Here is a 23,763-nt window from a genome sequence, read left to right as displayed (position 1 = left end):
GGATAAGACTGGCCCAGACCACCCCCCAGAGACCAGGAACTTGTGTTTTGCAGTAAGTAGTTAGAACATGAACATTAGTGTCTGTCGGACTGTCCCAAATCTTGGCTCTGCCACTTACTAGCTATGTAATCTTTGGCAGGTTATTTAACCTTTCTGAGCCTCAGTTTCTTTCTCTGTAAGATGAGAATAATAGTATTTGTTTCGGGGCACCTGGGTAGCTCAGTTGGTTAAGTGTCCAACTCTTGATTTCAGCTCAGGTCATGATCTCATGGTTGTGAGTTTGAGCCCTGAGTCGGGCTCTGAGATGGCAGCATCGAGCCTACTTGGGATTCTGCTCCTGCCCTGCTTGCCGTCTCTCTCAAAATAAAATAAAATAAATAAACTTAAATAAAAATTTGTTTCATGATATTATAGGGACTACGGGAGTAAAACCAAATGGAATGAATCACCCTGCATATGACCAGCACTCAATAACCTGGCCCCAGGCTTACGCTAAGGTGGCCCAGATTTTTTTTTATCTGATTCTGACACAGTCCATCTAGATGGTTGGTGATTAGGGCCTGTGTCTGCCTCCCTGCTGAGGCCTAAGAACCCTGGGATCAAACCAAGTCTAAATACCCAAAGCTGTTTTTACATTGGAATCATAGGGGACTCTTAAGAAAAATTGGAAGTGTTCAGACTTTACATGAGAGATTCAGATTCCAAAGATGATCCTGAAATTCAAAGCACCCTCCCCAACCCCTGCCTCACCTCCCCACCCTTGACCCCTGCACAACTAAGAAGTGTTAGGTTGGCTAGTTGAGGGTAGCAGCTGAAGCACAATCCCAAACAGTGATCTTAATGCTTGGATTGTCGGTGTCAGTGGGAATATTAATGAGTAGTCAAGGGGTAGGTGCCCTACAAAAGGGAACTCTACAGAAACGATCTCATCTGTGTAGTCAAACAACGTTTCTGTTTGGAAAGAATATTAATGAGATCTGGATAGGAATCAGACACCGGGAAAGGACAGCTGCTGTGAGAGGCAATTTGAATTGTACAAGGAGTTACACATGATATTACTAAAGTCCTTGTGCCATTTTAAAAAGTAATTAAGTTGTAAAGATAATCAACAATTTATAAACAATGTTTTAAAAACAACTGTAGTTTCAAAAAGTAAATGTATTGAGGGGCCAGCACATATTTGAAAATATGTTCAACTTTCCCCATGAGTAAAGGAATGAAAAGTAAAACAATAATATACCATTTTTCATACATCTAGCAGATTGGAAAATATAAAAAGGATTAGCAATGCTCAATATTCACAAGGATGTGGAGAATAGTCTTTCTCATATAGCTGATGGTTCAAATATAAATGGATGCAAAAATATATACAAATTGATGCAACTTTCTTGGAGAAAAACTTGGGAATGTGTATTAAAATTTTGATGCATAGGCCTTTTACTAGAAATGCTGCTTCCGAGAATTTATGCCATGGATGCATACTTCCAAGTAGGCAATGATAGAAACATTTTCATTGCCGTCTTGTTCTTAATAATGAAGAACCTACAGCAACCTCTATGTTCATTGACAGGGGCCTGGTTAAATAAGTTATAGACTATTGCAGAGTAAAATAGTATTTGGTACTGAAAGGGTGAAGTAGATCTTTATGTCCTCCTCCATCTATGTGTCCTTTCCTATATGTCTTCCTGTCATGTGTGAGAAGATGTCCAAGAGGAAACAAATGGTTGCTGAATAGCATATTAACATAAAGCCATTGTTATTGTTAAAAAAAGAAAGTATGTGTGCTGGTGTTAACCTCATTGTGCCTCAGTTTCCTCATTTGTAAAATAGGTATCATTATAATGATCAATATAATGTCTACGTCATGAGTTGTTGTGAGGATAAAATGAGACAATATTTGTGGAATGCTTAGGACAGTGACTGACATATTATGCTGGGTGTTTGCTGTTATTATCATGCATGGGCAATATCAGAAGGTTTATGCTCCAAAGCGTGACAGAGGTTACCTTTGGCAAGTAGAGTTGTCTTGGGGGAAGGGGTGTGCAAGAGCAGGCAGAGACTTCGATTTCTTATATTGTATGTGTCTACATAATTGTTTATGACAAGCAGGCCCATCACGTGACCAATCACTATGACAAAGAAGCGAGGCAAAGAAGAAAATGGCGGCTCCAGTTTGGAGTGCTTGTTGAAACCTGTGGAGTGAGAGGTTCCCCGAAGGAAAGGAGGAGGGTGAAAGACGGTGGTGATGTGAGGATACAAAAAGGATGCTCATTGATTCCACCTTGGCTGCTGAAGCTCTTTTTGAAAACCACTAACCTAATTAAAGATCAAAAAATTTTAAATTGCACAAGAACCTTACGAAGGCCCAACATGTATATCGGGACTTTTCCTTTTTGCATTTTAGTTTTACATTTATACTAAAGAAGTGATTCATGTTTCATTTGACTTTTGGACAAAAGCTACAAAAAAGTAGTTGCTTGCATGTCCAAAACATTTAGGAAGAGGTAGTTCTTCGAATAATTATAAAATAAAAATTTTGATCTTTTAAAGGCACCACTAATGTCTTTTCAACTAGCATTACTACCTCCATTATATAATATTATAGAGTAATTTTTGCACTAAAAAAAGTCAAACAGCTGAAGAATATGCTACATTTATGAATTATTTTCATCAGAGCCTTATGACATAGGCCTTGTTAAGACAGTGTGACATATAAACTAAGCTAAGCCAAAATATGTAATCTGTTCACTAAACCTTTAGAATAATGTTTATTCGATGTGTTTAGACACAGAGGCATACAACAGTACTAACAAGATTTGGCTCTGACCTCAAGCAATGTGCCAGGCACTGTTTTTCATTTATTATCTCCTTTTATTTTTAGCACAACCCTGTATCTTAGGGTTATCATTCTCATTTTATACAGAAGGAAAGTGTAGGACGGAGTTGTTGCCATGCATCTGGTTAGCACTGGAATCAGGATTGGAATCAGCTGGTGTTTCCATGGTACTGCTCTGCCCCCAAATAACCAAGACGTGAGGATAGGTGATGTGAGCCCCGTGTTGAGGGCACACTGAGAATTCTCAGGGACCTCAGTGATCAGCTATCATCCAGTCTAGTGACTTTAAAACTATAATTTTTTTAAGTTTATTTATTTTGAGAGAGAGATAGAAAGAGCTCGCACAAGCAGGGGAGGGGCAGGGAGAGAGGGAGAGAGAGAGAGAGAGAGAGAGAGAGAGAGAGAGAATCACAAGCAGGCTCCACACTGTCTGCACAGAGCCTGACGCGGGGCTCAAATTCACAGACTGTGAGATCATGACCTGAGCCGAAATCCAGAGTCAGATGTTTAACTGACTGAGCCATCCAGGTGCCCCCAAACTGTAATTTTTAAAATAGAAGTTTTATTGAAATACTCATATACCATATAATTTACCTGTTTAAAGTGTGCAGTTCAGTGGTTTTTGGTATATTCACAGAGTTGTGCAGCCATCACCACAATCAGTATTACAACGTTTTTATCACCTCCCAGAAAAAAACCCACACCCTTTAGCAGTCAGTCCAATCCCCTTCAACCCCCCTGTATGTGTGAGGCAACCACTTATCTACTTTGTGTTTCTTTTTTTTTTTAAATTTTTTTACATTTATTTATTTTTGAGAGACAGAGACAAAGCACAAGTTGGGGAGGGGCAAAGAGAGAAGAAGACACAGAATCTGAAGCAGGCTCCAGGCTGTGAGCCACCAGCACAGAGCCTGACACAGGGCTCGAACCCACAGACTGCAAGATCATGACCTGAGCCGAAGTCAGATGCTCAACCCAACCGACTGAGCCACCCAGGCGCCCCTCTACTTTGTGTTTCTATAGGCATGCCCATCCTAGACATGAAATAGAATCATACAATATACGATCTTTGTGACTGGTTTCTTTCACTTGGCATAATTTTTTCAAGGTTCACCCCTGTTGTACCGTATATCAGTACTTCATTCCTTTTCATGGCCAAACATCATACCTTTATATGGATAGACCACATTTTGTTTATCCAGTTATCAGTTGATGAATATTTGGAATGTGTCCACTTTGGGGTTACTGTGAATAATGTTATTATACACAATCATGTACAAGTTTTTGAGTGAACATGTGTTTTGTTTTGTTTTGTTTCATTTCTCTTGGGGGGGGTGTACCTCCCCCAGGAGTGGAATTCCTGGGTCACATGATAATTATGTGTTTAACCCTCTGAGGAGCTGCCAACTATTTTCCAAAGCAACTGCATCATTTTATATTCTCATCAGCAGTGTGTGTGAGGGTTTCAGTTTCTGTATATCCTCTCCAACACTTGTCAGACTATAATTTTTTTAACCGCATCCCACAGTAAGAAATATTTTACATTCTTACCCAGTTTATCCACACACAAATAACTGAAACAAAAGCTTTTTGAAAGACTACTTATACTCCGTGTGAGGCAGTCTGACATTTTGTATTTCATTCTGTTCTTTTTCTTTAGCACAGACATCTTGGCTCTGACCCGTTAAAACTGATTTCACAATTCACTAGTTGTGACCCGCAGTGAGGAAAATACTAGGCTGTTTTAACCTTTTCATTTCACACAAGAGGAAATTGAGGCCCTGAGACATGACTTTTTCAGCAGATGATACTGCTAATTAGTTGTAGATTAAAGATTAGAACCCATGTCTGTTGGCTTCCTGCTTTAACTTTTGACATCTCGAATTTAGTTGCCCTCATATTCAGTTCTTTCTTTTCTTTTCTTTCTGGAGTGGTAAAGTGTGAATCGCTAAGGGTGAATTCTGTAAGCACCCCATGAAAGTTGTTCTGATTCTTTGGTGAGCAGTTTCCAGAAGTGGAATTGCTTCTCAGAATTACACAACCTCCTTTTCATTATTCTTGCTCTGCATCTTAGTGGTTTTTTTTTTAATGTTTGTTTGTTTGTTTATTTATTGAGTGAGAGCAAGCAAGGAAGGGGCAGAGAGAGAGAGGGAGAGAGAGAATCCCAAGCAGTCTCCGCACTGTTAGCGCGGAGCCCTCCACGGGGCTAGATCTCATGACCATGAATGAGATCATGACAGCCAAAATCAAGGGTTGAATGCTTCGACTGAGCCACCGAGGCACCTCTCTCTTAGTGTTTTTAGAGATCAAAATATCCTTAAAGAGTGATTTTTTAAAAGAGACAAAATGTTGCTAAGGTGATTTTGTCTTGATACAAACATCTACATCCTTGTTGACCCCTGGGAATTTGATCATTGCTACAAATTTCTTATTGTCTAGGATACATGTTTCTACAGAGACCTGGCTAAAACTATTCCAAGAAGAATAGCAGTGATAATTCTAACAGACTTGTAAAACTTGTCTATAGACTTGTCTGTCACAGTGTGGCTGAATAATAGAGTAGTGAGCCTTTTAGGTACAGTATTTGAAGTTATTTAGTCGTTCTATTTTTTTCATATTCCTTGAGTTTAACTCAAAAGTTTGAATAAACTAAAATTACTAAGTCACAGTTCTGAAAAATGATATGTACTTTCTCAACAACTAGCCTTAAGACTGCATAACAAGCATTCGTTTTTTTGTACTGATAGTGTTTTGGATAAAATTTAAACCTGATGTAATTTCATTCAAAACATATGCATAAAGTTCCTTCTATTTAAATTTTTTAATGTTTATTTATTTTTGAGAGAGAGAGAGAACGGGGGAGGGGCAGAGAGAGAGGGAGACACAGAATCTGAAGCAGGCTCTGAGCTGTTAGCACAGAGCCTGATGCAGGGCTTGAACTCATGATCATGACCTGAGCCAAAGTCAGATGCCTAATTGAGCCACCCAGGTGCCCCAAAGTTCCTTCTATTTAGAAGGCAACGTACTAGATGCCAAGAGGGCAAGAGGCAAAGTAGATCTGTCCCCTGATCCCAAGAATCTTTCTATCAAGTAGAATTTATAAAATTATAATAAGATAAAGGAAGTGACCTATGCTGATTGGGAATAGGGCCAGGGCAGTTCAGGAAAGGGTTCTTTGAGGAGGTGGTCTTTCCTGGAGTCTTGAAAGGTGGATAGTTGAGGAAGGGATAACATTCTAGGTGGAGTGAAAAAATATATGGTGTATCAAGGGAGTAGAAACTGGTAATGACATAATTTTGGAGATTCTCTTTTCATGTCAAAATTCTATGAAGTTAGGCTTCTCCCTATCAGAGAAAGAATTTAAAATAAATAAAAGGAATGCTAGAATGAATCTTGTGATACTAGCTTATTTGATGCTAGATTGTGTGTGTGTGTGTGTGTGTGTGTGTGTGTGTGTGTGTGTGTGTGTAAACAGGTAGATAAAGAAATAAATATATATATTCCTGGTTCTATCCCTCAAGGCAGCCTAGAAGCAGTGACATCTCAGTAGCAATGATAACATGTAGTATCCAGATTTGGTTTCTCCAATAAAAGGAATCACGACTCCTTGTAGTACTTGATTCCAGGCCTGGGGCCAGGCAAGTACAAGACAAGTTTGGGTCATCTTATAGTGCTACAAAGTAAGAATGTGCTTAAAAAAAAAAAAAAAAGTTGGTGGCATATTGAAAGGACACTAGAGCCAAGCTGAAAGAGCTCCAAATGACCAAAGCTGGGAACAATTTGAGCAACAAAACAAAATTACCCAGGGAATAGAATAATACAGGAATTATTATAACTCAGGAAATAAAATAAATATCCATGAGTCTATCCTAATATTAATAATGATTGAATAAATAAACAAGGGAGAAAGGACAATTCTTCCTTACAGAAGAATCCCAAGTAATAAATGCAGAAGGAATGAGGGCAAGAGAAAAATCACCATTAGAACAGCACAGTAATAATTGCTGAAGGCAAGATCAGTGCATGAATGCTAAAATTAGTAAAAGTTTAAGGAGGAATAGGATTAAAGGATCTCCCCCCAAATATTTACAAATTATAAAGGGAAACATAGTAACTTTACAGTGGTGAAACCCAGCAGGCACTACCCTAACCGAATGATCAAGGTTAACATCACCATTAACAAGACATCATCATCATGAGCCTTGTGATATGATGCACTGAGGAGGAAGGCACATCAGACTCTGTAGTATTCCTCCCAAAATTCTAGAACTTCACTCTAAATCTGAGAAAGTATAATATTTTAAAAAGTGACCTACTCCCCCCCCCCCTTTTTTTTTAAGGATTGTGAGATATTCCAGGCTCATCTGGTATTTCCCTGCCCCAGCTCTGGAATCAACCACTTCTTCAAGGAGCCCTGGTTCTTTTTATTGGAGACACCAAGAAACCCAAATTGAGGGACATTCTATTTAATACCTGACCAGTACTCTTCAAAAGTGTCATGGTCACAAAAGACAAAAACAGAGGGACTGTCATAGACATTGGAAGAGACTTAAGAAGCCATTACCATTAGGGGCACCTCGGTGGCTCAGGGGTTAAGTGTCCAACTTCGGCTCAGGTCATGGTCTCACTGCTCATGAGTTCGAGCCCTGCATCAGGCTCTGTACTGACAGCTCAGAGCCTGGAGCCTGCTTCGGATTCTGTCTCTGTCTCTCTGCCCCTCCCACCCTTGCTTGCTGTCTCTCACTCTCTCTCTCTCTCTCTCTCAAATATAAAATAAAACATAAAAAAGAAAAAACAAAATGAAGCCATGACCATTAAATGTAGTGTAGGATTCTGGAACAGAAAAAAGACTCTAGTGGAAAAACTAGTAGAATTTGAACAAAGTCTATAGCTTAATTAATAGTATTGTACCAATGCTGATTTCTTAATTTCGATAATTGTGCTGTGGTAATACAAGATAAAACTAGATGAAAGGTACATGGGAACTTTTGTGCTTTATTTGCAACTCTTGTGTAAATCTAAAATTGTTTCAAAATAAGTTTTTTAAAAAAACTTAACTTTCAAAAGCTTTTTTTAAGTATGTGAATTTAGTCACTGTTTTGGTAAAAAAATATGTACACTTAGAAATAAATGTAGTTTATATTCTGAAAAAACATCATATGGGATCATATGGGAACATTTTCACCTTGCTTTTGTTTAAAATTTCCCTTTGTACCTTGAAGGTTTTTTTAGGTTGGTTTTTTTCTTTTAATCGGTTGCTCCTATGGTACCTGCCTGGCTGGCTCTTTTGCTAGAACATGCAACTCTTGATCTTGAGGTCATGAGTTTGAATCCTATATTGGGTGTAAAGATTACAAAAAAATAAACAAACAGGGGGCACCTGGGTGGCTCAGTCAGTTAAGCTCTGATTTCAGTTTAGGTCTTGATCTCATAGCTCGTGGGTTTGAGCCCTGCGTCAGGCTCTGTGCTGCTAGCTCTGAGCCTGGATCCTGCTTCGTATTCTGTGTCTCCCTCTCTCTCTGCCTCTCCCCTGCTCATGCACTCTCTCTCTCCCTCTCTCTCAAAAAAATAAAGTAAATCTTTTAAAAAAATTAAAAAGAAATAAAAAACTGCAATAGTTGCTCCCTTTTACCTGCTGACATTAAAATCAGAAAGAGTTCTTGATAAAAGAAACAAGAAACAAAGTTTAAAACTTTACAGTCTATTTTTTTTTAATTTTCTTTTAATGTTTATTTTTGAGAGAGAGAGAGAGACAGAGTGTGAGTGGGTGAGGGGCAGAGAGAGAAGAAGACACAGAATCTGAAGCAGGCTCCAGGCTCTGAGCTGTCAGCACAGAGCCTGACACGGGGCTCGAACCCACGAACTTTGAGATCATGACCTGAGCCGAAGTCAGACGCTCAACCGACTGAGCCACCCAGGCGCCCCTACAGTCTATTTCTAAAAATAACATTCTTTTTACTTTTTTAAGTTTATTTATTTATTTTGAGAGAGACAGCATGGGGGGGGGGGGGGTAGGGGGACAGAGAGAGTGGGAAAGAGAATCCCAGTCAGGCTGTCAGTGCAGAGCCTGACTTGGGGCTTGAACCCACAAACCATGAGATCATGACCTGAGCCAAGATCAGAGTCAGACAGTTAACCAACTGAGCCACCCAGGTGCTCCAACATTTTCTTTTAATGAATGAGTTTGTACTTTGTTCTCTCTAATCTGGGGGGGGGGGGGGGGGGGGGTGCGGGGCTGTGTTCAGGCAACTATGCCTCTTGCACAAGTAACAAAAAGCAAAACAAACAAAAAGAGTGGGGGGAGGAAGATATGATGAGATTAGGAAATTAGATTTATAAGAACAGGAATAGTATTAATGACAGTTCATTTGCTTTTGTCCCATCCTGGATTCTGCAAGACAGTTTGCTTAGTTAGGTTAAGTCTGGAAATGCATTTAGTACAGTAGGACTCCTAGAGCAGCCACAGGTCTCACCCTCAGCAATAGCTTGAGGAAGCAGATACCTGGGGCCAAATTTCCCAGTGAGTCATTGCCCAACCCTTAAACTTTAAAGAACCTTTGTTCAAGAGATTTTTATCAACAAGCTATAGCTCCCCATAGGACATTTAGCCGTCTTACCTCAAGCTACCTGGTGTGATAAAAGAACTTTGAGCTGGGAATTAGAACTCTGGCTTTCATACTTAACTAGTTGTGGAGCTGGGGAAAATTATTGGACCTTCATGTGGCTCAATTCCGTTATTGTATAAAGGGGGATTTGGTTACTTGATTTCTAAGCTTCCCTTTTGAAGTTAAAATCTGCCCTATGCATCTAAAACTGAAGACTTCTTCCTTCTTAGCAAACAGTTTCCCTTTCTGTGTGTCCCATTATTATTTGTGATACCACCGTCCTTCCAATGTCTGAGGCTAGAAAATCTTAGAGTTATTTCTGTTATATCCATTTCCTTTAACTCTCGAACACAGTTGACAACCAATCCAGCCATTCTTCCCTCACAGTTGAAGTGGTGTCGGTAGCATGTATACTAAGATTGGAACGATCCAGAGAAGATTAGCATGGCCCTTGCTCAAGGGTGACACACAGTTAAAGTGGTAGTAGAATGCGTTTGACCTAAGAGGCTGGGTTTTAGAATCTGAACACGCCTTCTGCTTGGGCCATATATTAGCTACATGACCTTTGGCACATTACTCAACCTCAATGAACCAGGTTTTGTTTTTGTTTTTGTTTTTGTTTTTGCTTTTGTTTTTAGTGGAAATAACACTAGTCTATCTCCAGGGTTGTTGTAAGGCTTAAATGAGTTAGTAAGTGTCCAATAAGTGATAGTGCCTTTTATTATTTGCACATAGCAGTGCAGTGGATTAGATCTTAGAGTCAAATGGGCCTTTGGAAAAAAAAAATAGTCAAAGGTATGGTAGCCAGGGGTGCACGGGTGGTTCAGTCGGTTAGGTGTCTGACTCTTCGTTTTGGCTCAGGTCATGATCTCACGGTTTATGAGTTCGAGCCCCACGTCAGGCTCTACGCTATCAGAGTAGAGCCTGCTTGGGATTCTCTCTCTACCTCTCTCTCTGCCCCTCCTTCATGCACATTCTCTCTCTCTCTCTCAAAATTAATAAACTTAAAAAAAGGCATTGCAGCCCAAACTGAATACCTCCTTCTAGATGGGTCTTTCCAGGCATTGGTACATGCCCTCTCACTCTTAATAAGATTTCTAGGATTAGGAAGTTGTCCTAAAGTCTGAGAATGGGATTCCCATCTGAGAGAGAGTTGGTAAGGAGGGAGAGATATCACACCTTTAATTCAAGACCATGAAAGTCAAGATGTTCACAGTGGAGAGTATTTCAAGAAGGCCCTAGTTAATTCTAAGTTTCACTGAAAGAACAGATGATTTATCTCTGATGCTGACCATTCTGGGGAGATAATTGCCACTACACTCTTGCTGAAAGATAATTTGTATGGGTTTGCAGCTAAGTGATTCAAAACTTTTGCTACCCAATTTTCTACCATGGCCAAAAGTGATGGTTTTAATCATTATTCATTACTTGTAGTGGAAAGAAAATTGACTTTGGAAATCAGAGAGAATATGGATTTGAATCCCAGCTCTGCTACTTATGACTAAAAGATGATTGTACAGTTATTTACTATCTCTGAATTTCGGTTTTTCAACATAAATATAAGATAGTAAAACCAATCTTGTAGAGCGGTTCTGAGAATTAAGTGAAATATGTACTTCATATAAGTAGATGTTTTAAAATGTTCATTTCTGGGGCACCTGGGTGGTTCAGTCGGTTGAGTGTCCAACTCTGGATCTCAGCTCAGGTCATGATCTCATGGTTCATGAGATTGAACCCCTCATTGGGGTTCTTGGGATTCTTGCTCTCCCTCACCCTCTGCCCCTCCCCTGCTCATGCACTTGCTCTCTCTCTTTCAAAAATAAATAAAAATACACATGTGAAAAATAAACAAAACGTTCATTTCTTTCCAGGAGTGTGACTTTTAACCTCAGCCTAGAATTTTTAGCTTCCTAAAATCACTAGGATTTTTCTTGCAGGCATGTGTATTTCAACATATGTAAAACAAACTCATAATTCTCCCACTTCTTCCTATGTTTACTGTCTCTCTTAATGGCATCAACAATCTTCTAATCATTCAAGTTTGATGATTCCAATTTTGATTCCTTCTCTAACTCTAAATGCATTTTATTCTAAGAACTGTAAATTCTCTTCCCACCTTTCCATTCCCACCTATGCTAATGTAAACCTTGTTTGACAAGTAAATTAGACTCCAGTCTTTGCCCCCCAATTATCACGTTATACACTGCTGCAGAATCAGCTTTTAAAACATGGTTCCCATTATGTTACTTGCTTTTTCAGAAACTTCCCAGGTTCCACCATAGAGACTGTGGGCGATCCACTATAGAACTCTTATCTTACAGATATAGATGTTGGGCTCAGGGAAATCATTCTTTTGGGAGTGGCACATTAAGACTAGACCTTATCTCTGCTCACTCACAGGCTAGTTCTTTCCAGTATTGGAATATGGCTCAAACTCCTTAACATGGTTTGCAAGGATTTTCCCATTCTGGGCCCATTCTTTCCCTACCTTATCTTCCACTACTTTTGTACCTACAGTCAAATCCATTAAAGTATTCTATGCTATTTCAGCTCCCTAACAGTACAATGCTGTTCTCCCTACCTGAGATGCACTTTCCTCCTCCTGGCCTCAGTTGATGAAGTTCTGCCCCTCTGTAAGTCCCAAGTCAATCTGATGTCTCTTCCCTTCCCTCCCATCAAGCCAGAAAATCAAATTCCCTACTCCTAGACCACACATTGCCTCTAACCATATTCTGCTTCATGCTATAATTATTGTGTACGTGTCAGCAAGCCCCAGCCAGGGCAGGCCCTCTCCCTATACCTTATAGAAAGTAGCTAGTTACTCGGTAACCTGATACCAGCGTCTATCAAAAAGCGTGTACTCATTCTCGCCTTTATCTGTTTCATAGGGTGCTGCTAATCACATTACTAAGAAATGATAGTATGCTTCTGTAAAGAGAAGTGTGGAGATGGTGTGAGCCACCTCATTCCTTGAGCAAAAAGTGTGCTTATCACAGCCTTATACCAAGATAGATATTCTGAGTTTTCCTGATCTCTGGCCAATGTTCATCAAAACCATGGAATTAGACTTGGGAATTAAATAACCCCCCCCTTTTTTTAACCATACTCAGTCCCTCAAATAATGAATGATTTTTCCTTTTTACAAACAAATTTGAGAACATATCTTCTGTATCTTTTTTCTTTGATCCAGAATTGATTGCTATAGAAGCACTGACGACTTTTATACCCACACCTACATTGAAAGCATAATTGTACCAAACAGTGTCTTAAAGTGTGATTCAGTATTTCCTAACCTTGGCTCAAAGGGTCATTACTGTGATGTTGCGTAACTGAGTTTAGCAGAATTGTTTTTGCTTCTGTATCTTTTTCTTATTAGAGTAAGGGCGGACAATGTTCGACGGGTCTGTCAGATTCAGACTGGGAAGCAGATAAACAAGTAAATACATATTATTTGATACACTGACGTTTACTTCAAAGAACATGTGTAGAATTAAGATTATTTTATCCAGGAAGAGAGAGATTCTTGAAAAACCAATATGTATTACTTACTCTGTGTCAGCGTCTTTTCTTTATCTTATTTGTTCCTCATAAGGATATTATGAAGGAAGTACTATTGCTATGGATGAGAAATCTAAGTTTTAGGGATGGGGCCAAAACTCCCACTTAAATGCATCTGTGTCTAATACCAGAGCTCCTGATCACGAGGGGGTTCTATGTTACCTTCCAACATGGGGATTAAAACAAACAAGTAAAAACCACAAAACTCTCATTGTTTACAGACAAGACTTTAGTCGGAAGAACGAGACTGCGTGTGGAAAAGTAGTGTGCTCTTTAAGGTTGCTTACCACTTGCTTTGCATAACAGAACTTTCAGTGTAAAATGGCAGCCCAGGTTGCTTGGTTAAGCCCACTGGGTTCTGTTGTTGCCAAGGTTGCTAGAAACAGTACATGATGAACTCTGCATTCTGTCAGATCAGTTATGCTCTGCAGTTGTCAAGAGACCTGCAAGTAGTACTTTATCTATAGTTTTCACTCTTCAAATAAGGAAACTATGGACTCATTTCTAATCTTACCTTTTCTGGACAAAGGTTGGAACTCCTTTGCTAACCACTAGGGCAAAAACACCTTTGGCAATTTCTGGGGCAAAACCGAAACAATCCAGATTAATGGGCAGGGACTAGGTGATTTCAGGGGCATAGCTTTATGTATTCTTTGACTTGAGGCAATGTTAGAAAAGAATTACAGAATAGAGGTTTTTGTCGCCTGAATTTAAAGTACATTATATTTCTCCATGTTGTCAAGATTGTTAAAATGTAAAAATAATAAGTATATAACAATAGTCAATTCTGATATGTATAAATTGCTCTTAATACATTATAACCTACTTAATATTTTAAATATATCCTCTCCTTAAGTCCATATCAAAACACCAACAATGGTAAGTATTATTCTCATTTTTCAGCAGAAGAAAGTAAAACTATATATGTTAAATTATATAGGTTGTTCAAGGTGACAAAAGTTATGATTTAGCTGAAGATTATCTCAACTTAAAGCCCTCACTCTTTATCTTATACCATGCTGTGTCCCCAGCTCTCTCTCCAAACCAAGTGGTCAGTGATACACAGTTTGGGGAGAAAGGGCAGCCAAAAGAAACTTGGACGTAGGTAGAACCTAATTTGGACCTGAATCTACACAGATGCCAAGTGTACTTCCCTTGGGATGTAACTCAGAAGAGTGGAACATTTCACTCCAAATGTGACTTTGGAACAGATTTAAGTTCAGAGGGAGGCCAACTGATGTTTGCACAGTGAGGTCAGTCATAAAATGATGGAACTGGAGGGGACCTTAGAGATCATCTGGTCTAACCTTCTCATTTTACAGGAAACTACAACCCAGATATTGAATCATTTGACCAAGGTTACAGTTTTTGAGAGAGAACTAGTAGAGGCAGTGGTGTGGTCTGCTGGCCTAGGTAGAGCTCTGTGTTCTCTCTTCTGCCACACTACTGCGAGCCCTTGGCTGCTAGAGAATCCTCTTCTGTGTCTAATACTCTGACTTTCTTTATTGCATAGGTATTTCAGTATCTGTAGACAAGATGGAATCAACTCCATTTAACAGACGGCAATGGACTTCAGTATCATTGAGGGTAACGGCCAAAGAACTTTCTCTTGTCAACAAGAACAAGTCATCGGCTATTGTAGAAATATTCTCCAAGTAAGTGCTGATCCTTGTCCAAGAGGACTATCTGTCTTGAGCAAACATTACCACCTGTCAGGGAAATCAGTAAAGGAAGTACATGGTGTAAAATGGCTTTATTGAGGGGCACTTGGGTGGCTCAGTCCATTAAGTGTCCAGCTCTTGGTTTCGGTCAAGTCATGATCTCATGGTTCATGACTTTGAGCCCCACGTCGGGCTCCGCTGCTGGCAGTATGCAGCCTGCTTGGGATTCTCTCTCTCTCTCTCTCTCTCTCTCTCTCTCTTTCTCTCTCTCTCTTTCTCTCTCTCTCTGCCCCTCCCCTGCTCGTTCTCTGTCTCTCTCAGAATAAGTAAACTTTAGAAAAAAAAAGTCTAAAAAAATGGCTTTATTGAGCACCTTCTGAATTTTAAGCACCATACAAGACACTGTGGAGGAGGAGGATAATAATCAGGAAACACATTCTCTATCCTTGAATTTTTGTTTATTTAGGGAGAGAAAAAGTTACACACAAAAGATAATTATAAAACACATAATTATTAAGCAAAATGTCAGCAAGTCCAAAATGAATGGAACTAAGGACTAGAAACAATAGGAGAGAAAGAGTGACCATCATGGGCAGAAGCTAATCAGGAAGGCTTTTTGGTTGAGGTGCGTTGTGAGGCAAGCATTGATTTCGTTGAAGGGAGCGTTAGTACACTCTATACCCACATTGTCCAGTATAGTAGCCACTACATATGTGCCTATTTAAATGTAAATTAATTGGGGCGCCTGGGTGGCTCAGTCAGTTAAGCGTCCGACTTCGGCTCAGGTCATGATCTCACGGTCCGTGAGTTCGAGCCCCGCCCCGCGTCGGGCTCTGTGCTGACAGCTCAGAGCCTGGAGCCTGTTTCAGATTCTGTGTCTCCCTCTCTCTGATTCTCCCCTGTTCATGCTCTGTCTCTCCCTGTCTCAAAAATAAATAAAACGTTAAAAAAAAATTTAAAAAAAATAAATGTAAATTAATTAAAATTAAATAATACTTAAAATTCAGTTCATCAGCTGCACTAGCCACATTTCAAGCATCCAAGAGTTACATGTAGCAAGTGGCTACCAGTTTGGAAAGCACAGAAACATTTCATCAATGCACAAAGTTTTGTTGAACAGTGAAAACTGTATAGGCAACCTCTGGCCCACTAGCTGCCTGTTTTAGTAAATAAAGATTTATGGGAACATGGCCATTCCATTTGTGCGTTGTCTATGGCTGCTTTCGTGCTATAGCTGCAGAGTTGCAGCAGAGACCAGATGGCCTCAAAGTCTAAAATATTTACTACCTGGTCCCTTAAGAAAAAGTTTGCTGACCCCCTACTCTGGATCATGAGTTCTTTGATATGAGGGCCCCTTTCCCACTTATTTTATATGCCTAGTGTATAGCATGGTGACTGGAATGTGGTAGGCACTCAACAGATGTTGAAAGAATGGTATATGTAATATACCAGGGACGCACAAACACATTGACTTCACTCAATGGGAGACGCCATACTGGGGAGGAGCTTAGGACAGCTGATAGGTTTACCTTACTAGTAGAGTTTGTTAATTAATAGGAAGCTCTATACATTTAAGAGATAAAACATGGTCAAGGTTTGAAGAAAGAAATTCTGGGAGCTGTATCTAGGATATAGCTAAATAACAAGACATTTTTAAATCTACCGTGTCACCTTTTCTTCAGGAACAAATCGATCAAGTACTTGCTCTGTGGAAAACACTGCCCTTCCAAATTGTTGACTTTGTTTACCGCTCAAGGTAAACATGAAGGTGGGGGGAGACTGCATAGGCTGTTTATCTTCTACATTATGCATTTTGTATTGTTGTAATTTTATGGCAAACATGTATTATTCTTACCAAAAAAAAAAGAAAAGAAAGAAAAAGAAAATCAATAAAGATATTTTAGAAAAAAGGGACAGAGATCCTGAAAGGTAGTAAGACTTATTTTTAATATTTTTTTGAAGCGTCTGGGTGGCTCAGTCAGTTAAGCGCCTGACTTCAGCTCAGGTCATGATCTCACAGTCCATGAGTTCAAGCCCTGCGTTGGGCTCTGTGCTGACAGCTCAGAGCCTGGAGCCTGCTTCAGGTTCTGTGTGTATGTGTATGTCTCTCTCTCTGCCTCTCTCCTGCTCGCACTCTGTCTCTCTAACTCTCAAAAATAAATAAATGTCGGGGCACCTGGGTGGCGCAGTCGGTTAAGCGTCTGACTTCAGCCAGATCACGATCTTGCGGTCCGGGAGTTCGAGCCCCGCGTCAGGCTCTGGGCTGATGGCTCGGAGCCTGGAGCCTGTTTCTAATTCTGTGTCTCCCTCTCTCTCTGCCCCTCCCCTGTTCATGCTCTGTCTCTCTCTGTCCCAAAAATAAATAAACGTTGAAAAAAAAATTTAAAAAAAAAAAATAAATAAATAAATAAATGTCATTAAAAAAATTTTTTTTAACATTTATTTTTTTGGGGAGTGGGTGGGGAGAGTGCAAGCAGCGGAGGGGCAGAGAGAGGGAGACAGAGGATCTGAAATGGGCTCCATGCTGACAGGGTGACAGCAGCAAGCCTGATGTGGGGCTCAAACCCACGAACCGTGAGATCATGACCTGAGCTGACATCAGATGCTCAACTGACTGAGCCACCCAGCTGCCCCTGGGAAGGTAGTAAGACTTAATCCCCGACCTCAAGGAAACTGATGGTATAAATTAGTATGGTTTATATAGTAGCTGAAGTCCCTGAACCTCCTTCATCTTAAGAATCACCTGGGGTACTAATAATATGGTGCTCCGGTTATCTATTGCTCATTAGAAAAAAAAAATCTCCAAAATTTAGTGGCTCGAAATACTAACATTTATTTTGCTTGTGAATCTCCAATTTGATGCTTCTGTTAGCATCAGCCAAGGTGGCTCAAAGATGGAGCCCATAGTCCTCTAAAGACTCACTCACTCGCAAGTCAGGTCATTGCTGCTGGCAGTCATCTGGGATCTCAGCTGGGGCCCTGGTCAGAATACCTACACATGGCTTTTCTATGTGGCTGCGTGGCTTAGTTGGCTGGGTGCCAAGGGCAAGCATCCAGAGACAGAGGGAGGGAACAAAGGAAGAAGGGAGACAGGATCAGGAGTTGTGTGGCCTTTTATGACCTGGCCTCAGAAGTTACACAGAATCACTCTTGCCACATTCTCTTCAAGTTGGCCCACATTCAGAGGGACGAGAACTTGACTCTACTTTTCGATGGGAGGAATGTCAATTTTTGTTTTTAATGTCTATTTTTGAGTGAGAGGAGGGGGAGAGGGGCAGAGAGAGAGAGGGAGACAGAGGAGCTGAAGCAGGCTCTGTGCTGACAGCAGACGGTCCGATGCAGGGCTTGAACTCATGAACCGTGAAATCATGACCTGAACCGAAGTCAAACGCTTAACCAGCTGAGCCACCAGGTGCCCCAGGAATGTCAAAGATATTTTTCGACATGTTTTGAAACTCTCCTATATGGCTTCCCTGGCTCCTCCCCTAAAGAGTCTGATTCGATGTGTCTGGGATGGAGCCCAGGAATTTGTGTTTTCAACAAGTATCCCAGGTGAATTTTACTTTCAGGGAGGTTTAGGAGCACTGGTAGTGAAAGATATTCTATCAGGCTTATGATAGGTTCAAACAAAGGATTGTGGAAACTAACCATGAATAAAGGGAATGGGAAAGCAAGCAGTCTGGCATGGAGAGATACAAAAGGGAGAAGGGACTAGTACGGTTTAGTTTGAGCCGGATGATAGATGGCCTTGAATGCCATACTGAGTTCAGGATTTAGTTAGATAAACAAGGGAAACAATTGAAGGTTTTTGTGTAGAGAGAATGACATGATCAGACTTGTATTTTAGAAAGATGCTTCTGGCAACAGTGTAAAAAGGTAGACTGGAAAGGTGAGAGATTGATAGCATGGAAACAAGTTGTGAGGCTCTCTTGAGAACCCAAGTGAAAGCTATTGAGGGTGGGGGGCAGCAGGAATGGAGAGGAAGGGAAAGAACTGAGACAGTGTTGAGATGTGATTAATGGGAGTTGGAAACTCCCTCTTCTGCAGAGAAACTTCTCCACATTCTTACCCTTTTCACCCTCCCTAGCCCCACCTCTCTTCAGCTGAACTTGGCTTTCCCTCCACTTGCCTTCTGTCTCTGAGCAGTGGCCGCCTGCTGCTTCTGCACATGCTGGGGCTGGGAGTCAGGGTTGCTGCTGTCCTAAATCTCCACTACTGGTTCCCATCGATTGTTTTTCATTCCTTGTTCTGAAGTTCTAAACCTGTGCTTTGAGGCTCACATCTAACTGTACTGTACTCTTTCTCTATTCCCCTTTCTTGCAGTGGTATGCCAACCACCTGGCCAAGCTCCCCTCCCCCCCCCCACCCCCGCCTTTGCTGGGGACAGTAGCTTCCAGCTTCATTCTCTCCTCCGTGTTTCTCAGCAATGGTGCTATTGGCATTTTCGATGAGGCAGACCTTCCTTCTGCAGGATGTTCATCCTTCCTCCAAATGCTAGTAGTATCCCCACGACATTGTGACATCCAAAAAAGAAAAAAGAGGTGGAAGGGAAACCTTAGGAAGATTCCCTCACATGTTTCCAGATGTCCCCCAGGGCCCATAGTGCCCCCCAGTGAAGAATCACTGGTCCACATAAATGACCTGTCTCATACTCTGCACTCATAATTTCTTGACCTTCCCTACTTCTTCAACCGACACATTGTCTCCCATGGCCTTGCATCCAATCCCAACCTTATCTCATGCAGAATCCATCTCTGGAATGTGCATTTTTTAATACCTCTCTGATTGGAGCTTCCTGTGCTAATACTCTTCCGCTCTCTTATTCCCACTGACACTGCTCTCAGGCCAAAGCAGGACGCCCAGGCCGTGGATGTCAGTCTCCTTCTTGGCTTCACTTCCTTCCCTGCCTACCTCAGTTGGTCACTTCAGTGAAACTCTCACCCCTTCTTCAGTTCCTTTCCCAGCTCTTTATTCTGTCATGGCCTCGCCCAGCCGGTTCTCAAGATAGAGGAACTGGGTCTTTTAGAACTGATGAGAGTTAGGAGGTTGGGAAAAGTAGTTCATCTTAGGGGCCTTCTTAATCTTACAGAGAGAAAGCAAAAAGTCATCGTAGAGGTTACCTTCTCCTAGCATAGCAGGGTGACTGTCTTTTCTCCATGAAGGTTATAAGGGCAAATGGCAATTATACAAAACTAAATCCTGAACTCATTAACAGAATCGATGTGCCAGGCTTCATGCTAGATTCTTTTTTTTTTTTTAATTTTTTTTTTCAACGTTTATTTATTTTTGGGACAGAGAGAGACAGAGCATGGATGGGGGAGGGCAGAGAGAGAGGGAGACACAGAATCGGAAGCAGGCTCCAGGCTCTGAGCCATCAGCCCAGAGCCCGACGCGGGGCTCGAACTCACGGACCGCGAGATCGTGACCTGGCTGAAGTCGGACGCTTAACCGACTGCGCCACCCAGGCGCCCCATTCTTTTTTTTTTTTTAAGTTTATTTATTTATTTTGAGAGAGAGAGAGAGAAAGCGAGTGTGAGCCAGGGAGGGGGTGGGGTGGAGAGAGAGGATCCCAAAGCAGGCTCAGTGTGGGAGCCCAAAGTGGGGCTTGATCTCACGAACCATGAGATCGTGACTTGATCCAAATTCAAGAGCTGGACGCTTAACAGACTGAGCCACCCCGATGCCCATGTGTTAAACTAGTTTTGAAGGATGAATAGATTTTATTTGGTAGGCTGAGAGGATGGTGGTGACATTGCAGAGAGCCACAGGAGGTCTAAGGCACAGACGTAGTACAGGGTGTGATGTGCACTTGGGACAAACCAGAGAATCAGCCTGAATCTCTTCTCCAGGTTTCATGCTCAATGGAGACCCTGAATCAACGTTGCTGATCTTGCTCAAGGCTTTTAGGGTTCACTCACTATAGGTTTCCAAAGCAGATTGCAGGACTGTGTTCCACAAAGCGTATACTCATCTCTGCTTCCAACACCTGGTGACCTGATTTTCTCTTATTTTGAAACACTCCCTATTATGGGGTTTGGAATGAACAAATCCTGTACAAGCCTAGTTAAGAGACTGTAGGAAACCTGAGAAGGTTTCTGATCAGAGATTAATATAAAAGTGGCATTTGGAAGCTTAATCTGGCTCATGTTTGTAGAATTAGCTGGGCTTTACTTTCTAACTGCTAACATGTTTTACATTTATTTGTATATAAGAGTAACTTTTTTGGAGCGCCTGGGTGGCTCAATCGGTTGAGCGTCCGACTTCAGCTCAAGACATGATCTCACGGCTTGTGAGTTCGAGCCCCATGTCAGGCTCTGTGCTGACAGCTCAGAGCCTGGAGCCTGCTTTGGATTCTGTGTCCCTCTCTCACTCTGCCCCTCCCTCCCTCCCTCCCTCATGCTCTGTCTCTCTCAAGAATAAATTTTTTTAAAGAAAGAAAAAAAACATTAAAAAATTTTAAGAGTGATTTTTCTAGCATAGATCTTAGGTCTCATGAGTACTTTATAGCTCGATTTAATTCTTTTACTGAACCTCTATACTATATACATCATTAAACTTGAGGTAAGGAAGGTCCTATTGATGAGTCGGTTTGAATAGCTAGCTTTGGGGGCGCCTGGGTGGCTCAGTCGGATGGGCGTCCGACTTCGGCTCAGGTCATGATCTCGTGGTCTGTGAGTTCGAGCCCTGTGTCAGGTCCTGTGCTGACAGCTCAGAGCCTGGAGGCTGTTTCAGATTCTGTGTCTCCCTCTCTCTCTGACCTTCCCCCATTCATGCTCTGTCTCTCTCTGTCTCAAAAATGAATAAACATTAAAAAAATTTTAAGAAAAAAAAAAGAATAGCTACCTTTGGTTTACTCACCACTAACTTCAGTGTAACATATCCTTTGCTTGATTAAAATTTGACTTTTTTGGTGGAATTTGGTTTCTTTCCAGAAGACTCCTGTTTGACTCTTACATTTTTGGAAGTAAAGAGAATCTGGCTCATTGGTTTTCAACCTATCTTAATTGAATTCTTCAGAGGAACCTCAGGGGCCAGGTCTGGGAAGATGGGAAGAACGAAAGGACTGAGCGCGAGACCTTCCACACCAGCCGTACTGCTTTGATCTCTTTTATTTGTTAAGTTCTAAATAAGATATCATTTGAGGGCATCTGGGTGGCTCAGTCAGTTAAGCGTCCAACTTTGGCTCAGGTCATGATCTCGCGGTTCGTGGGTTCGAGACCTGCCATCAGGCTCTGTGCTGACAGCTCAGAGCCTGGAACCTGCTTCAGATTCTGCGTTTCCCTCTCTCTCTGTCCCCCACCCCCACTCGCACTCTGTCTCTCTCTCTCAAAAAAAGAAAAAAGAAAAAAAAAGAAAGAAACATTAAAAAAAGAGATATCACTTGAAGGTAGGATTCTGCAGTGAAAAGAGTTTTAAAACCACCAATCTGGCTAACCTTTGCCCCATTCCTCTGACAGACCAGGAACTTGATGGCCAGTGATTATGACTGAGGCTCCCACCCCAGATAGTGGCAAAGCCAAAGCCAGCACACAGATCCCTGAACCCCACCCCCACACTCATCCCTCCCCTCTATAACACCTCCACCTTCTTATGACTTTACCCTCTCCATAGTCTCAAGAAGGAACCTGGTTTATATTTAGTTTTTCCTTCATTAAGAAAAAACTGACCCTCAGATCTCCCTGGCTACCTTCCTCTTTTTTTTTTTTTTTTTTTCTTTTCCTTTTTTGCTCCTCTGTAACATTTTAGTGGTAAAATAGTTCCAGAGGAAAATACATTGCCTGAAACTTGGGAGTTTCCATTTTCTCTTTGCTCTCTTTGAGGGCATGCGAGCAAGAGTCATGGCTCAGGAACTCTGTTCTGGCCTTAGAAAAGTTTGAGGCACTGCTATTACTCCCAAGATAATTCTAGCATCCTCCATCAGCTGCCTGCCCCACCGCTGAGCATTAGTGAGCAGTTGCAAGATTAAATTCTGTGTGTGAAGAAGAGGATAGTGGACGACAAGACAGTCTGGGAGGGGGAGAGGGATGAGATTTTAATTACAGAAATGTCACTGCAAATATTTTTTCCCCTCCAATTTGAATCTTCAAAATGCCTTCCCCCTCCCCTGCCCCTGCAAAATCAGTGACCTTCACATTTTGTGTCAGAATTATGCCAGTTGCTCTAAGTGCCTTTGAGGAAAGTCTGAGGCCTGAGTCCTGCCCCAACGCTGAATTTAGAAGTGTGGCACCCCAGCGTCTCTTAGCATACAGAGAGTGCAAAATGTAAAAAGTACCACGGCCCTGACTTGGAAGAAAGCAGTGGCATGCGACCTCTCTCCCTGCATATCTAATATTTAGCAAGTACTTCATTCTAAATAAAGGACGGGGATATTTGAGTGGAGTTTCAAAACAAAATTCAAGACAGCCAGCGGCAGATATACCTGTGTCTTTCAGATGCCTCTGTGCTAAAAGGAGAGAACTGAAGATGAAAATTATTCTGGTCTTCTTTCTTTAAGTCTATATTTCTGTTAAGACAGAAAAGGGAAGGGAACCTTTGAGCCTATTTACTCAACTAACCACAGTGCAAATACTTTGCCTTGGAGAACAATTGACTAAGAATAAACCTGTCTGCTGATTGGCTCTGGCTCCCATATATTGTGTTATCACTGTAATATACTGTAGATGATTACCCAGGGGGTGTGGAAACAAGGGCCAAGGCCAATTGTAAGTTCATTTCTATCTATAATCCACTTTTCTCTTGCATTTCCCTTTCTAGGGACTCTCAGACAGACGTATTAGTACAAGTAAGGGGGAAAATATACGCACAAAGACATTCACCAAAGTACTATTTGTAATGGTGGAAAGCTGGAAATAATCCAAATGCACATAAAAGGAGTGTGGGTAAATTAATTATATTTATAATGGAAGAGGATTGCCAGGGTTACAAGAGGCTGCTGTGTTGCTAAACCCAGGTGTTGGTAGCCTTGGTATCACATGACCTCTCAGCACTTTGTGCCTCCCACATTTTTCCTTCTCTTGGCTTCTCTGCCAGTTTCCTGGTTGTCTGCTACCTCTCTGTCTATTCCTTGTCATTGTCTCTTATGACCTCTTCATCCCCTTTTGAC

At 41.3% G+C, this 23,763-nt stretch overlaps 1 protein-coding gene and 1 non-coding gene across 11 annotated transcripts in view; both read left to right on the top strand.

Moving 5' to 3' along the window:
- LIMA1 (LIM domain and actin binding 1) overlaps nt 1-23,763 on the top strand; it is an 85,625-nt gene that overhangs the window by 11,984 nt on the left and 49,878 nt on the right. For 9 of the 10 annotated variants that reach the window (XM_043563871.1, XM_043563877.1, XM_043563879.1 and 6 more), the window contains one exon: nt 14,513-14,654. In XM_043563871.1, coding sequence (XP_043419806.1) covers nt 14,536-14,654 — 119 coding nt within the window. In that variant the 5' untranslated portion in view covers nt 14,513-14,535. Of the gene's footprint in view, nt 1-13,512; nt 13,529-14,512; nt 14,655-23,763 lie in introns of those variants that run through there. The other variant, XM_043563869.1, reaches the window with a different exon arrangement.
- LOC122474125 lies at nt 9,834-9,937 on the top strand. The gene has a single exon (XR_006294816.1). It is a non-coding gene; the product is annotated as a U6 spliceosomal RNA (small nuclear RNA).

Source organism: Prionailurus bengalensis, chromosome B4 (genome assembly GCF_016509475.1).
Source record: "Prionailurus bengalensis isolate Pbe53 chromosome B4, Fcat_Pben_1.1_paternal_pri, whole genome shotgun sequence".
NCBI classification, from domain to species: Eukaryota; Metazoa; Chordata; class Mammalia; order Carnivora; family Felidae; genus Prionailurus; species Prionailurus bengalensis.
Note: the sequence above shows the minus strand (reverse complement) of the source record. Positions and strands in the feature narration are given on the sequence as shown.